General features: G+C 44.5%; 1 protein-coding gene across 1 annotated transcript in view; it reads left to right on the top strand.

The window, feature by feature from the left end:
• Positions 1-1697: 1697 nt before the first annotated feature.
• Positions 1698-16241, top strand: part of T265_14932 (hypothetical protein) — a gene marked incomplete at both ends in the record, with an annotated part of 38952 nt that continues 24408 nt past the window's right edge. The window contains 2 exons of the mRNA XM_009175828.1: positions 1698-4781; positions 15122-15291. Coding sequence (XP_009174092.1) covers positions 1698-4781; positions 15122-15291 — 3254 coding nt within the window. The remainder of the gene's footprint in view (positions 4782-15121; positions 15292-16241) is intronic.

The following is a 16241-nucleotide window of genomic DNA, read 5'->3' as shown; positions in this document are numbered from 1 at the left end:
CCTTCAACACGTCCAGTATTTTTATTGCCTTGGGCACTGTTCAGATTGAGACTCACGCAACTTGCCTCCCGTGATCATTTAGGGTGCCTAATTTATCGCCTTCTAAGATGCAGAGAACCTTGCCTGTTAGAAACCGTCAAGTAATCAAGCTCATAAGAAAGAAAAAAAGTTCAATACTACAAAATTTTTACACTAGTAATTCCTTTAGTAACAAATGCCCAGTAAGAGACACTTTCTATTACATTCACCTTTACGAAGAAATGGCTGGGGCAATAATTTTTTTAAACTCTCCGACAGAAGGAGACCAACCGAAGGTACATCCCTTTGTTGTTCTTGCCAAAGCCGCGGGTCGTAACTAAAACTTTGTGGGATACTACCAGCTTGGGTCAAACCCTTATTTCTCCAGTTGATATCGATCGCTACCTTGTCTGTCCCGGTGGAAAATAGGGCACAGTATGCTCAGAAATAAAAGTAACCAATGGAGTCTTGGTCATTTCTGAGATGGATATCGACGGGTGCGATGGGTGACTGGCCTAATTGGGCCTGGCTGGTATGATAACCGATAGCTCCTGTCCTCTTTTGCTTCAATAACAGGTTGACAAAGCACTTTCGCACTTTGAAACTGATCAGTTTCTGAAAGGGAACTTTAACTCGAAATGCATAAAGATATCAAAAGGCAGTGGTAATGGCTTTATCACACAGTGCTTTCAGCCCCACTACCCTGGTGCCAGACCAGCGTTTCATCATTGACGCGAGTTTGGAAGAGCTTGCTGAACACAGCGTGAAAAAAAACGAGCAATACGATCATAAGGTTTGATTGCAACTCATGCTTATTGGAAATCAGGATAGTTCGCCTTGAATATATAGGCGTTTCTTTGAACCGATTCAAACGGCAAGGCAACGAGAATGAAGCAATTTTGCAAGCGCCTTGTGATTTATACCGGACGAATCTGTTAATGCGTGAATGTTCTTTTCTTTTTCACTGTAACTAACACTCCTGTTCGCGGATAAGTCATCCACGAGGATGACAAACGTTTGCGGACCCCGGAGAGTGTGAATCACAAAAAAGAAGGTGAAACTGGTCAATACCGGATAGGAGCTTTGTCCACTCTCGTTTTCTTCCCTTTGAAGAAGTAAAGATTTAGGTCTGTCACTTGTACTACATGTTTTTACATTACTCACCTAGTTCACGGTCAATTTTCAAGATAGAAACTGACTTCCTACCTTTAGTAGAGCTCCATTTCAAGGTCTTTCACTCTTACACTTTTGGTAAGGTGGCATTGCAGCCACAGTTCTGACGGCAACTGACTGACAGTAATCAGACTGGTAATCACAGGTTCTTCCATTTCCGCGTATTGGTTTAGGGTCAAGGCTTTCGGGCTCTTTACTGGAAGCATGTTCGGCTCGCAGAACGACCGAACCGAAACACTATTCATACGGAACAAATGAGTTCAATACGGACATTCATGACAAGCTACTGTCTCCGCAAATCTTCAGTCTCATCTGAAACAAATTAATCACAATGGAGCATCCTCGAATGAGACTGCCTGGGGCGCGAGCTTAAAAAACTCGGCTCATCCCAGTTAATAGTCATATGGTTGTACAAAAAAAACAACTATATCGAATTCTTGTCCATTTCCCGTAAATGACTGTATCATTGACAAATTATCTTTCCGTATGTACCAAACTGTTCAGTGATTTTGTGTTTCTCTTTCCAGCGCTTCTCCTTCTCCGCATGCTTTCCGCCAGCTGCCAAGCCGCGCGCTTCTCAAGTACCCCCTTCACTTCCAGCCCCACCATCTCCACTGCCCGAACTGGTCAGCTCTCAGAAAGCTAGTGGGAAAGTTATGGGGAACCGTATCAACGGTTCACACGCCAGCTCGGGTGACCACTACCCAGAAGCACCTATTCAGTCCATCACGAACAACAGTCATCTGGAAACCGTCAAGGTCTGCAATCCACCGCCTCCAACAATTACAGAGAGTGTGACATACTCGGATTTCGATAATATTTGTCACATTAATGAATGTGATATTCCAATGAACCAAACCCCAAACTACTATCAGAGTTCACGATCAAAATCAAATCACCTTTGCACTAGTGAGGAAAGTATTCTGTCAGCTTTGGTGCGTAAACAGCTACCAGGACTCAGTGATGAAATTCTGTCGGATGCAGACTTTGTTTTATGGTCAACAAAAGACAATAAAATGTTGACCGTGACGAATGGTAAGCCAGGTAACGGATTCTTCGAAGATAGCACTCATCCGTCACATCAGAGCAGTACAATGGAAGCTGAGCAGCGGGGCACTCGTCAGACCGTAGAGGATAGGACTGACTACAAACGCATTTCGCTACCGGAGCAGGAATACGACTTCAGAGCGTCGNTGACGAATGGTAAGCCAGGTAACGGATTCTTCGAAGATAGCACTCATCCGTCACATCAGAGCAGTACAATGGAAGCTGAGCAGCGGGGCACTCGTCAGACCGTAGAGGATAGGACTGACTACAAACGCATTTCGCTACCGGAGCAGGAATGCGACTTCAGAGCGTCGTGTCAGAATGATCTACATGAAGGTAGAGGAGGTACCATAAAAAAGCGCTGGTCCGTTTGTGACCGACCGCGTTCAGGTCAGGTTGCCACAGTGGCCAGTGCCTGGGAAGAATACTTCAATCCAGCCCTTCGGTCGAGTCGAGTGCTCAGCTACCAAGGTAATGCTTCACAATCGACACTAAGGAGCTCCCACACAGAGTGCAGCTTCACAACAGTGACACCAACCCTTAAAGCTGACAAGAATAGCTCAGAAAACAAAAGTCAGCCATACGAAGCACGTGGTGAGCATACCTCAACAGAATCCACCGTTCATTCTGCCCGAATTAAGGGTGACATCTTGCCGCCGAACGGATCAGCGACATCTTCATCTATCAGTTCACTGGAAGACTATCTGCTAGCCCGGAATGATGAGTGTATCCACACCTATCCTCAAGTAGATTTCTCCACCCAGGCATTGTGTTATGAGCTACCACAATCAACTTTGATCAAATGCACTCCAGAAAATGAAGCAAATATGTTCACAGTCGAGTCGAACTCCATGGATTCTGCTGCACAGATCAGTGACTTGTCAAGCTCAACTTTGACAATTAGTGAAGCCCAAACTCCCATTGAAGAATTTCCTGGTACAATTAGCCCCATTGAGCTTGACGCAGTTATTCTTAAAATGCCTTCTGTAACCAGCGCGAAAATATCACCAGTGACGCAGCCATTACGCAGAGAACTTTATGAACAAGCAACAAATTTCCCTTTCCGGCAGCGCAGCACCAGCACCCCGGCAGCAACAAGAAGGCCGCTCAAAATCACGCTCGGACGTCACAGGATATTTGCCACAAGGTCACCAACAGCACTGTCCAATTCCAGTGGAGAGTCAACTGGCTGGACATCCGATCAGGGACAGTGCACACGACCACGATACTACCGACCAGTTCGAAGCCGAACTGTCCAATCGTCTGATTCGAAAGACCGTGTGTTTGTTTCACCGCACCCTTGCTTTCGAGATGCTATACGAATCGACCAATCATTAGGGGCTATGCCCAAGCTCGGCGACCACAGCACACGATGCACGCCACGGTCAAATGAATCAGCCCTTCGCACGACACCCGTTTTAAGGCGCCGAGTGACTGTATCTAGTTTCGCAACCGAGCCTTCCGACCATGGTGAGAGCGAAAAGCATACCAACCCCAAAACGGACCTAACCAGATATACTGCTGCAGACAGTGGACTAACAGAATACGACCCGAATGTTATTAAGGCACCCCGCGTCTACACTGAGGTAAATAATGGATATTACCGGAAAAGCGGTCGCTCTTTGTCGGTCAAAAACCCACCACTTATCAGTGAACCATCTGAAATTACCTTCCAACGGAAACTAGACACATATAAAATGGATTCAGCACCGCCAACCACCTCAGACGGCATCGCGACACAAACGCATAGGACAAATCGATCACGGGGGATTTACAAAAATAGAAGTAACCCCACAATGCAGAACAAAAATGACCAAACCGTTACTTCGTCAGAAAGACCCATAATCAAAACCGTGGCTCTGTCCCCAGCGGCTCAGCGATACGAAGAACATGTTCAGGCCGCCATGTCACAAAGACCTTACGCGGGAGAAGTGACCCCTGTTTGGTTTTCAAAACTAACTAAAGGTCCTTTCCCATCTGGAGATGGCCAAGGTAACCAGACGTCGAATTTTTCACCCACTAACGAGTTCCACTCACAACTGATGAAAACGCCGGACATGGCTGAAGGAGATACGATGGATCCCGAATTATGGCGTCAAAAACTTGGATTGATTGCCCGTTGGCAGCACGAGGTAAACAGCGCTATGCAAGCAGGTGAGACAGAATTACACGGAACCCCAACTCTATCCGAATCGCACGGTTCTCCGAATGAACGTACAGTTGATTCAACACCACAGGACGCAACAGTTTCCTTACAGTCTGTGCACTCGATAAATCCAATTCAAACTGACCTTTCATATCGGATGCACTATATGGAGCCACGTTTGACAACCGGTTTCCAACCCGTCCAAACCTACCTTATCAATCATCCAGGGGAATGCTATGCGACAACCTACAACTCTTTTAATCAATCGAATTACGATAATCCCCAAATGTTCAATGCTGCGGTCGGATTACATCAAAACCTCGGAAACCAACAGCTTTCCGTCACACCAGCAACTGTACACATGACGTACATGGGACGAACAGCCTTCCCAAACAGTGTAAGTAATCGATTCAAGGTTTTTGGTCTCCGCTTCTCCTATCTTTGTTTGAATCATCTCAAGATTTTGGCAATGTGCTAGTTACCAACCAAAATTCATGAGCCTATAGGTCTACCGTGCTGATTTTTCAGTGGTCTTTAGGGATATTTCATTGTCTACATTCAAACAAGTGTTGAGAATTCGGGCAAAACACAACAGTCTTTTTGACACGCGGCACATAGTAGTATTAGTAGTAATAGAAGAAGATTGCACAAGGTGTCTGCAAATGCCTTGGCCCGATTCATCAGATCGCCCAAGACTTCTGGGTGAGCTTATTATGTCTTCCAATCTAGATTGGCTCATGCGGAAGGACCTAGAAGCACCGTAATATTGGTTCATCTTTGCTAGGAATCACCAACAGTGCGCATCTTACAAATTCCTCGAGGCAGGCCGGAATGATGGCCTTCCCAAACAGAAGTCAAGTATCATAAAATTCATCTACTGATAGCTGGTCAGTAGTGCGGTGTTGTTTGTCTGAGGTCGCAAATAGCGCTACTCATTCTTAGGGCACAGATTACATCAGGCGACATGCCGTTGAATGACTCCTCATGTGACAATGGATACCGGTGGTATCAATAGACGGTTGTTGAAGCTGGTACAACTATTCGGATAGGAACTGAACTGATAAAGATGGAGAAGCACTCAGCCGTTACCAATAAATTCCCGAACACCGTAGTTTTCTCCATTGTTTCAGTGAAAAATGTTGCTGTCCAGAATCTACCTGTTAAGTAAAAGATCTTCGTTTTCGACGGAATATTCATTGTGTATGAGAGCTCGTCCGATCACCATCATCATCGACAGCATAACATCAGCGTTCAACACTGGTGCTTCGCTGCCGCGCCTTATTGTGAAGACAGTAAAAGTGTATGAATAGGGAACTTGATGGTAGCCTGACAGTCATTCCAAGGTGTCTCCAACTTCAGACACTCATCCAGGTAATCTGGATAGAAATTGACAGAAAGAGTGTCACTGAAATCGTTTAGCAACCATTTTTCGTAGTCTCTCCTACAAGGTGCAGTGGGAGAGAGAATAGAGAGCGTTCAGCTGTGGTACTCTTCCGGTGTCTAGCTGTCATGCAACACGAGGGCTGGGATACTGCCAGGTTGCCCAAGCCTAGACAGGGTAAGTCGAGAGGCGGAGGTGGGATTCAAACCACGTACCTTCCGGTCAGTAAATTCGCGCTCTTACCACTTGGCCATCTCGCCCAAGGTGCAGTGGGGAAGGATACGGATAGCACCCAGATTTTCCATACTCTCTTTCATACCCCCTGACAGGTCAAAGGTTAGTCTGCTCTCTGATACCACCACCCTGTGTTGGTCATGGAAAGCGACGGCAAGCGGTGGGTGGCCTCAATTCATGGCCTAACCAACGCAGCTTCTGGTGCTGGACACATCGTTTGATGAAAGTCACTGGCGCACAACCGAACATTCGCTTCCTAACTACCTCGTTACGGATTTGCCGATGCCAGCCGGCACGAGCTATGGTTCTGAGACAATGGTTGTTGAACGCTTGAAAACATCTCAGCTCCGTTACCCGAAGGATCCACGTCTAAGACATGCAACAAAATAACCAGTACTGTAGCATAATACACCCGTTTCTTGAGATTCAGGAACATGACACTTTGAAGCCAAAGGTGTCTCAAATTATCAAACCCTCCCCTTGCCCGTAGATTCGTGCCTCGGTCTCTTCCGTCACAATACAATTGGAAATGATACACCTTCAAGATAGGCCAAAAGCTTTATGGATTGTAAATAGCATATTCAGTGATTGCATATCCAGGAACATGACTTTGCACTTTGCGGTCGCAAAGCGCATGCCCAGGAACGGGGTGGCTTTTGTCATTTCATCGAAAAACAATCGCGAAAAACAATCCTCCTCGAAAACGAGAACGATATCGTCTGTATATTCCAGATCGACCAGGTTTTCGTGAGCAACTATTTGAACACCAGGGTTTTCAAGACCTTCCAGCTGTCGTTCATTTTCTCCCCGACCATGAAATCAAATAGGAATGATGAGAGTAGGCACACGTGACGGACACCTCCTTGTGTTCGAAAGGTTTAAAAGATCCTTTGTTAGAAATCCAAACAGGTCGTTCGATACTTTTTTGGGACTACGTGGAGGTTCCCCATGGGGATTTACACATAAGACTGATGGTTTAATTTAGGTTGCCAGTTCGACAAATTTACTTTCCTTTAGGATACTTTGTACTTTTAATAACGGAACTTAAACTGCAGCAACGTACCTAAAGAAAGCCCTCATTTGCCCACGTATTTGGCCTTGACAGGAGACTCAAATGAATCCAGCTGAATCTGGCGTTTACGGTAATCTGCTTTAACCGAATTTGCTGCACCAGGCCATCCCTTGTCTCATTTTATAGGATTTTTGAGATATCGCAATACATTGAAGGGTTTCCAGCGACATTTTGAGTAGTGTGTTACGTCCAAACGGGAAAGCAACGTGTGTTAATGGTGTGCTTTGGCAGATCAATCCAACCAGCTTGTTGTCCTGTTTAGCATCTTACCGCTTGAATGAACTTTTCCGGTGTAGATCGTGCTGTACTAATACGTCTAGCACGCATAGGTCAAAACAAAACGTGTCCATATGTGTTGTGAAGCATGTAAACTCTATTGATTTTCCAAACAGATGCGTAAATTGTGCTCAGAGTTCTAAATGCCTCAACTAGCACCGCTGCTCGAATAAATCGATAGAGTTTGAGTGCTTTCATCTGTGCTGTCATCCTGAAAGTTGCCTTTTCAATGCCACCAAATTGTCTTTTATCAGCACCGTTTTTCGGTACAATGAGTCGCCCGAGACCTACCGTTTATGACATGCATAGTGAGTACATTCACTGCCGTTTGGCTCGTTTCAGCAGCTATGCGGATGGAACAATATGCACCTTGCGCTGCGTTCCGATTGACATCGCATCAGTTTGTTGCATGACGGCGAAGTGACTTTAGCTGATGAAGGACAGCTGGTCGGTTTTCAAGGCGTGTGGTTTTTCCAAGGCCACGTGTGACCCTCAGGTAGTTTGTCACTCGATGAAGATGACCAAATAGCTCTGAACTGCCATAAGACCCACTTTCAGGTGCATCCCATCGTGAACGGCATACATAGTGTATAAACCATTGAGTAGAAAATCTGGATATTTGGCGCACCTTGACGTTTGTGTCACTAGGAAGAGTACACATCACTTCAATTCAGTTACAACGCATATTTCGCTTGTATATCGACTTCAACGAATTATTCCTCTGTTCACAAAAAACATCATTGTGTAGAAGAAACCAAAGCACTACACAGAAACTACTTCCTTTGATTCTCGTCCGATAAGCTCTGTGAAATCTAAGTAGGCTACCTCGAAAACAAATACGGTTAAAACCTCCGTGGAATCTTTGAGAAGCAGCAGACGATTTTGCGAACAATCCTCCCAGTTTTTGAAGAAGTTTTTTTTGTTGCCAAAAATTAATGAGTCCACACTAATCAGGAATGAGTTTTTCATTGGATTTCAGTTGCCTTCAGTGCCTATTAAAATAATAGATGCCTGCCTCTTTCACCACCGTCAGCGGACGTTACGCTGTACATAGTGGATTGTGGTAAAGCTGGTTACAATGAGCTGGTCAGTTTTGAATAACTACCACAGACCAGCGGGGGTCATTCCAGGACGCAACATGCCACATTATAGTGGATTAAGAATGCAACCAGAAACGCGGTACCATTGTTCCGGTTTCGCCTAAGTAACAAAAAACGTTACCTGCCCCACTTACCCAACCTCAACAGATTATAATATATACAAAATGTTGTAAATTTATAATGTATAATGTAACCACAAGAATCCCACCCGTCAAAAAATCTAGTGAAGAAAGCAGTTCTCCATCAGGATCACATGTTGCGGTGTCACCGAGGTTTATCGATGCATATAGTGTAATGGAAATGAACCTTTCGCTCTGTTAGAAGATCCAACATCTTTTTATGGAAACAAAAGAGAACACCTAAACTTAGTAAGTAGCTAAAGTAGTGAGTATTGATCTGTGCCCTGAGTGAGTGTCAACAGCCGTGGTCTGCTATCGTATTATCACTGTAAATCATAATATCCTACATATATTGTGGATCTTGTTGGAATACTGGAGATGGTTGCTCTGGCCGAACCGGATATCCTGTTTTATAGGAAACGGACTCTCTTCATTCCCTCGCTGAATTAACCAAAATGTACTTTGGAGCACCCGCTGACTGAGAAACAATGCTTGTAATGTACTGCTCATAAGGTTGCTGAATATCCGTCGACAGCCCACAACCGGTTTCGCCCTTTTTGGAACTCAACGGGTAGGCGCAGTCCCCGAGTTTCCGTCAACCTTATGTTCTACTTGAAACCAAATTGCACGAAACTCGCGAATATACACCCATTTGCAGAAGGGCGAAACCGGTCGTGGGCTGTCGACGAATTTTCAGTAACCCTACGAGTAGTGCATTACGAATATACATGCATCACGATATCTCGGATATCATAGCAGCTTGGTGCAGCACATTCAGTTGCCTGGAAACATCAAAAACGTGCGATTCAGCTGGGTTCCAGGTGAGTATCTCGAAAACCCAAAAAAACAAATTAGTTTGCAGATGAGTGTTATTCGCTATCCTTGCTTAAGTTTACGTAATCGTCATCTTGTAACGTTTCCTTCTTAAGGCTTAATTTGGGTAGAAGACAATTGGAACTACGATTAAAAATGACCGCTAGGCTCATCGATCAGCTAACATCATCTCCCGGGCACTATTCCGACCTGTAAACAATTGCCGACTTTAACCGAACGTCGTAAAATCAAATCAGTCGATAGCAATTCGACTGACAAGGACACCACAGAGTACCGGTTTTCGGACTCCTTCATTCCATGCGCAAAACACCGCCTCCAAACTTTCAGACAATGTCTTCTAAAAACAAGTTTTCCGACCTCGTCACATGTTATCTTGCGCGACTGCGAACGCCTTGGAAACTGCGGTGTTTATCCGAAGGTGAAAATGTCATTTGTACTAATCGATTTGGACATGCAGTAAACCAATGTGACAGCTGAAAATCCTTCTGGTGCGATCCGTTACGTGCGGTGACCAAACCGATTCAGGTTACTTTTCTGGGTCAAGGTTTTTCCAATCAGGAAAGCACGAGCACAGACAATGGGAAAAACAACACAATACTAGACTAAGTTTGACCCTAAAACGGAAAGTTTGTTTTCGTAAAAAACGGTAGGATTCTTTCGAGTTGGTATGCCTTGATTTAAAATTCAGAGTGCCCAAAAGCAAAATGACGGTTTACTCCCAAGGGCCGGCTTCATTCTCCTTTCCTTCACATTGTTTCACACTCGTTCATTACGTGTAGTTCCAATACATCAACGATTGAGGAACTAAGAACTGACAGTCTTCGATTGCTTGCTCATTCGGAGGATACGTATTAAGGCATCGCTGAAGTCCAAGTTCATAACCGGGACATCAGGCAGTTACACCTGAAGCCTGGCCGGTAGAACATCCCGTTCTGTGAGAGGAATAGCATGGCAATTTCTCCCATATGTGGTTCTTGCATTCACTCCTTGGGAAAGCACAAAAAACGATGAAAACCGAAAATGTAGTCTCACTCAATGGATGGGCCGCTGAAAGACGGAAAAATCATTTTCCAGAAGAACTCACCTTCGCTACTTTTTCGCTTGCCATTCTACTATTTTTTTGCAAGTAAACGAAAGGATTTACGAAACTGTGCTTCCACAAGGCTGGTGACAGATTCTACCGGTCTTGAAATGCTTCCAACTATAGTAACTGTTGGTTCGGTGACTTTGTCCAACTGATTTCATTCATGAAGAATTCCTGATGAAGACTCTTCTGGGTACTCGGTGAAAATTCCCCCGTAAGATGCATAGTACCGATCAGTATCACCAGTACTGTGACCGGATTCTGAAATACTTAGCGTAGGAGGCCTTTTTGCTCATAATGACAGGATCCATCACAAGGGGATGGCCTCACGTGACGGCAGTGAAGCATCGGTGTTGAACACTGATGTCACGCTGTCGATGATGATGATGATGACTCACGTGACTGATGGCTTAGAATCCTACTGCATCTTTACCACACATATATGCGTTTGTCGGATCTGTTGGGACGATTGTTGACTAACAACACATTTGTGAGAACTGAGAGTGTTCTATCACAATCAACAACAGGTTGTAACGGAGATCGTCTTTTGCACCATACTTGGGCCACTTAAGCTACTTGCGGCAGTCTTCTATCCATATAAATGAGCACATGACTAAGTGGTTAGAACTGATATTTGTAAATATAAAACGTATGAGATCACTTACACCCACTACCAAAGTATTCACCTTCATTTATCACTTAATACAAAGAGTTCTTCGCAGGTTTGGACCAGAGGCATCTCATACCATTGAACAGACTGGGGAAAAAGTACCATTGCTCTTGTGGCCAGTTTGTTTCTAATAGGTCGAGTCTTCGTCCCCTCGCGGTACATTCGGTTCATTTAAGCAATTAACTGGATGGATAAAAGGTTTATGGAAAACCGTAGGCCTTTCGAGTCTCAGAGCCATGGCTCACCACAGTTATCCATTGCTATCTATCATCATGCGAAAATAGTACATGTCTGAAGGAGTCACTCAAAGCTTTGTAGCAGACACACTATCGACTGAGCAAGCCTCAAACGAGACCGGGAATCTGCAAATGTTCCTAACAAATTTGCACATTCAGTTGCCTGAGAACAGCACAAACGAGAGATTCAGCTGGGTTCTAGGTGAGTCTCTTGAAAAACCAAATTAGTTTGCAAATGAGTGTATATTGGCGAGTTCCGTGCAAATTGGTTTCAAGCAAAACATAAGGTTGACGGAAATCCGGGGAATACGCCTACCCGTTGAGTCCCAAAAAGGGCGAAACCGGTCGTGGGCTGTCGGCGGATTTTCAGCAACCTTACGAGTAGTACATTACAAAGTCAAGGCAGGCTCAGCAAACGGGACATGAACGCACATGGGTAAGTAGGTCAGCGGCACACATTCACACACAGACACACGTGTCAATACACAAGTGTTGCAAAGGCCAGCCTCTGCGGCAAGGTGAGTGGCGGGTACGAATAAGCAAAACAACTGGAGATCAAAAGTACATAGGCGGAGTCAGCCAATGAATGGGGGAATTATCACAAGGTCAAGTTAGATTCAACACAAACAGAAATCGGCGGCTTGTGAAAAGTAAAAAAAAAAGTAAAAGAAGGGCGAGCAAGTCCCACAACAACAATCTATGAGAGCGGATGACATCACAAAAAGAGTCCCGGTTCAGAGCCCAACCGTAAACAGCACTTTCTGTTGCACACATTCAACAGAACCACGACGAGATACATGATCAATTTTTCCATTGAAAACAGCTTGCCTCAGCTTGCTCCAACCACGCTAACCTGTGTAATGTAATTGGTTCGCTTTTCTGTTCCAAACAACTACCCCAGTACCCCGGGTTGTTGTCAAGATAAACGAAGGACTGATTTCTTTCGTATTCTACTCTACTCGTAAAGGCAAACCAAACTCTCCCAAATCCCAAGCATATGTATTTGACCATAAAATTGACAAATATACATACTTCAACCCTTTTCACTACAAATCAGTTTGGGTAAAACTCAATGTTTTGCGCATGGGCTAGGACTTTCTGGGGGTGCTTTTTCTTCGCAGATAAGAAAATGGAAATGACTGTTCCCGCGAATATGGTACACGCCTGTAGGTTCCGTTCGTTAGGAAAACGGTGCGGGCTTCAAGTACCGTGAAAAAAACTAAATCTTGGTTAGGTGAGAAAAGCAATAAAGCGGTAGATCACATGTCCTGAAACCTTCGGTAAGTTCTATGGGAAAGGTTGGTTTAGACCCGTCGGGTGCAAACCCAAACGTTTGAGGATAGATTTATGGTCTTTCACTTGTGTAAGAACAGTCGGTGATTGCCTGCTGGTAATTGGTCTGAGAACGTTGGAGACATCCCGAGCATGATAATGAGTGGAGATTTGTCCACTAAACTAACAAACTAAATTTGGAACTTCATGCTGTGGATAGCGGAACAAATGATTTCGATATTCCTTCGTGTGTGGTAGTCCGAATACTAGGGGGAATTCATCTAGGACGGCATCAGCAAACCGCAAAGGGTGGTTCGAGGAGGAATAGGCCTTCCAAAAGGTGGAAGCTATTCAATTTAGAAGGATCAATTCCTGTCCTTGTGAATGCAAACTATCCAGGTTTTCCACTGTACACGTAACGTCGGCGGGAGACACGCCGCAATCCTGTGACCTATTCACACAGCTATTCGCGAACTTTCCCTAGATTCATCATTATTTTGTGCTTTCTTGAGAATGGTAAGTCATGGAGGAGTTTTCTTCATAAACAGTGGGACCAGACTGCTCTCAAAGGTGTACTGAGCACCAGTCTGTTACTGCTCTGTTCCCTAGTGAATTGTCTCACTCACGGTCACAGTGTACTTTTTTATCTACCATGTTCAAGTTCATTGGTGACCGTATTGTGGCACTGCATTTGAGTGGCCAATCCTTTCCAGTTGCTTCAAACTTTTGGACGTCTTCTTTATGTTGCAAGTGATATTTACATGTCAACTCCACAAGAGACAAGGCGAAGACTAATTATAGGCTCTTTGTAATGTACTACTCATAAGGTTGCTGAATATCCGTCTACAGCCCACAACCGGTTTCGCCCTTTTTGGGGCTCATCGGGTAGGCGCAGCCCCCGGTTTTCCGTCAACCTTATGTTCTACTTGAAACTAAATTGCACGAGATTAGCTAATACACATTCATTTGCAAACTAATTTGGTTCTTCGGGAGACTCAGCATATTCAGCTGCCTGAGAACATCACAAATGGGAGATTCAGCTGGGTGCCAGGTGTGTCTCTCGAAAAACCAAATTAGTTTGCAAATGAGTGTATATCTATAGGTCTATATCTATAGATCTGATGTTGCCTATAAAACTAGGAGGTTGAAACTCTACGGTCCCGGGGGCCAATACCTTCGGGTGTTTTCGGCCAGCTGGCACAACATATGGGTTGGTCCTCTAGGCAGAAAAAAAGTGCTAGGCTAATATTTGGATCTGTTTTCATAGTTTCATGGTGAATTGTGTAAAGTGCGGGGATGGGCCATCTCATATATACACATATATTGGTACATACATATGTGCACACATGTTTACATACCGTACTCAATAGGATAACCGCGAGCGATCGATTCTAGAGATGACCGTATCCTGTGTGGGGCCCTGTGAACCACAGCCTAATCCACGAAGCAAATTGTATATTAGTGAACGATTTGCGTTTGTTATTTCCACTTTAGGATCGAAAGTAATGTAGCCGTGTGTGCACAATTTCTTTGGTTGTTCTTATCAGAACGAACGGAACACATTTCTTAGAAGTCTTTAACTAACGAGAAGTTTTGAGAGGTTTATATCATAGATTACAGGCTGATGTAATGTAACGACTTATTTCTATGCCCATATAACGAGCGATTTTTTGATCATCGGTGCATTATTTTACAGTAAACTCTGACTTGCCCCTGATCACAACCCCTATTTTTACCTGTTTGTTCACCACTGTCATTCGCCTCTCGAATGCTCAGACTCATACGCGGTAGAGCCCACGCAACCGCTTGGGTTGCCTTACAAATGCATGGGCCTCTATTGGACCTGTCACTGTTGACGGACCCGCGCCAACCGTATAACTTTCGCCCTGGTTTCCAATTCGATACTATATTAATTCCGTATTCTACGTTGTATCCAGACCTGCCGACCTCAGATTTGAATTGCTCTCACTATTTCGTATTCGGTGTTCAACATGTCCTGTGCAGTTCTGGAACCATTCTCAGTATACCGAGAATTCAGACATAGATATCTGATCCTTGATTTCGCATTTTGTCATTCATACTTTGTAGATGCTTGAATTTGGTTGAATCCATTTTCTTCCGAAAGATCTTCATTTTCTGACGATTTTTCAACGAAGGACGGAAAGTATTGTTCACTTTCTGATCTATCAAGACTGATTGGCTCATCGCCCTAATTCGTGACTTCTAAAATACGTTACCAGTATGAGTCTCAGTCAGTCTTTCTCCCACCATCTACACTTTACTGATGTACAGGGCAGCAAGTTCCGGAGAACTTTCCTAGAGGAGATTGTATCCAAAAAGTAAAACAAACGAAACCCGTTCTTTTATTTGACTGGTAGCCTACTGATCGCCCAACCTGAGCTTTGTTGGATCACTTTTTTTAAAACTTGCCACCTTCATTTCTGTCTCTACCCACCCAGTACGTCGCCGGTGTGGAAATCGGTCATCCCCATTGTAACCCTACGTTGGTCTCTCCAAACGCACAGCAGTCGAGGGAAACCCAACCCATTTCCCGTTTTTCAGCTGTTGTGTTGCCGGCAACATATTGCTCCAACGCCACAAACATGCCATCGGATCCCAGACAAACGGGGTAAGTAATAAAGCATACTGCTTCTTCCCACCGCGAGGAAATGTTTAACTATGCTTGATTGTGGCCCGATAATCTGGTGTAATCGGTGAGAGTTTCGTAGTTCGACAAAACGGGTCTTCTGTTTTCGAGAAATACACTCATTTGCAAACAATTTGGTTTTTCACGAGAAACTCAGTTGAATCTCTGGTTTATGATATTCTACAACTGAATGTGCTGCACACAGGCCGCCTCATGTTAGAGTTTCGTAGTTCGACAAAACGGGTCTTCTGTTTTCGAGAAATACACTCATTTGCAAATCAATTTGGTTTTCACGAGAAACTCAGTTGAATCTCTGGTTTATGATATTCTACAACTGAATGTGCTGCACACAGGCCGCCTCATGTTTCAGTTGGCACGATATTCGATGCTTGACGAGCCCCAAAAAGGACGAAACCGATAGTGGGCTGTCGAAGCGTTTTCAGCACCCTTGTGAGTAGTTTCCTTTATGAAAGAGTCTTCTGTTTGTCCAACACTGAACCTATGTGACACACAGGCCGACGTGGTGAAACAACGTTTCCCTTTGAAAACTGTGAGTATCCTTGTAATTAATTATCCCGAAACCCAGGGAGCGGTCCAGGGAGACGGGCGATTCTACCCACTCTCAACTAATGTGACCCGATCATTGAATAAATCAATAGCAGTCTGAATTCTGCGTAATAATTTGACGATCCCCTCGCGGGACTCTAGTTCCTTTCACCAACCACACATGTCACACATGTCCGATGAACTGAGCTTTTACCAACAGATAAATCCGTTTAATTAGTTGTCCCACAACCTGCGTCCTAAGAATGCTTCTATCAGGAAGGCGAGATTCCTGAAAGCAGCCACTGAATGCCTGAAATCTACCGAGACTCTCAGCTCCGCTAGATGTTGACCAGACAGACAATGCCCCCTAAATGTGCAGCAACAGC

This window comes from Opisthorchis viverrini (genome assembly GCF_000715545.1).
Source record: "Opisthorchis viverrini unplaced genomic scaffold opera_v5_296, whole genome shotgun sequence".
Taxonomy (NCBI): Eukaryota; Metazoa; Platyhelminthes; class Trematoda; order Opisthorchiida; family Opisthorchiidae; genus Opisthorchis; species Opisthorchis viverrini.
This window is presented reverse-complemented; position numbering and strand designations above follow the sequence as displayed.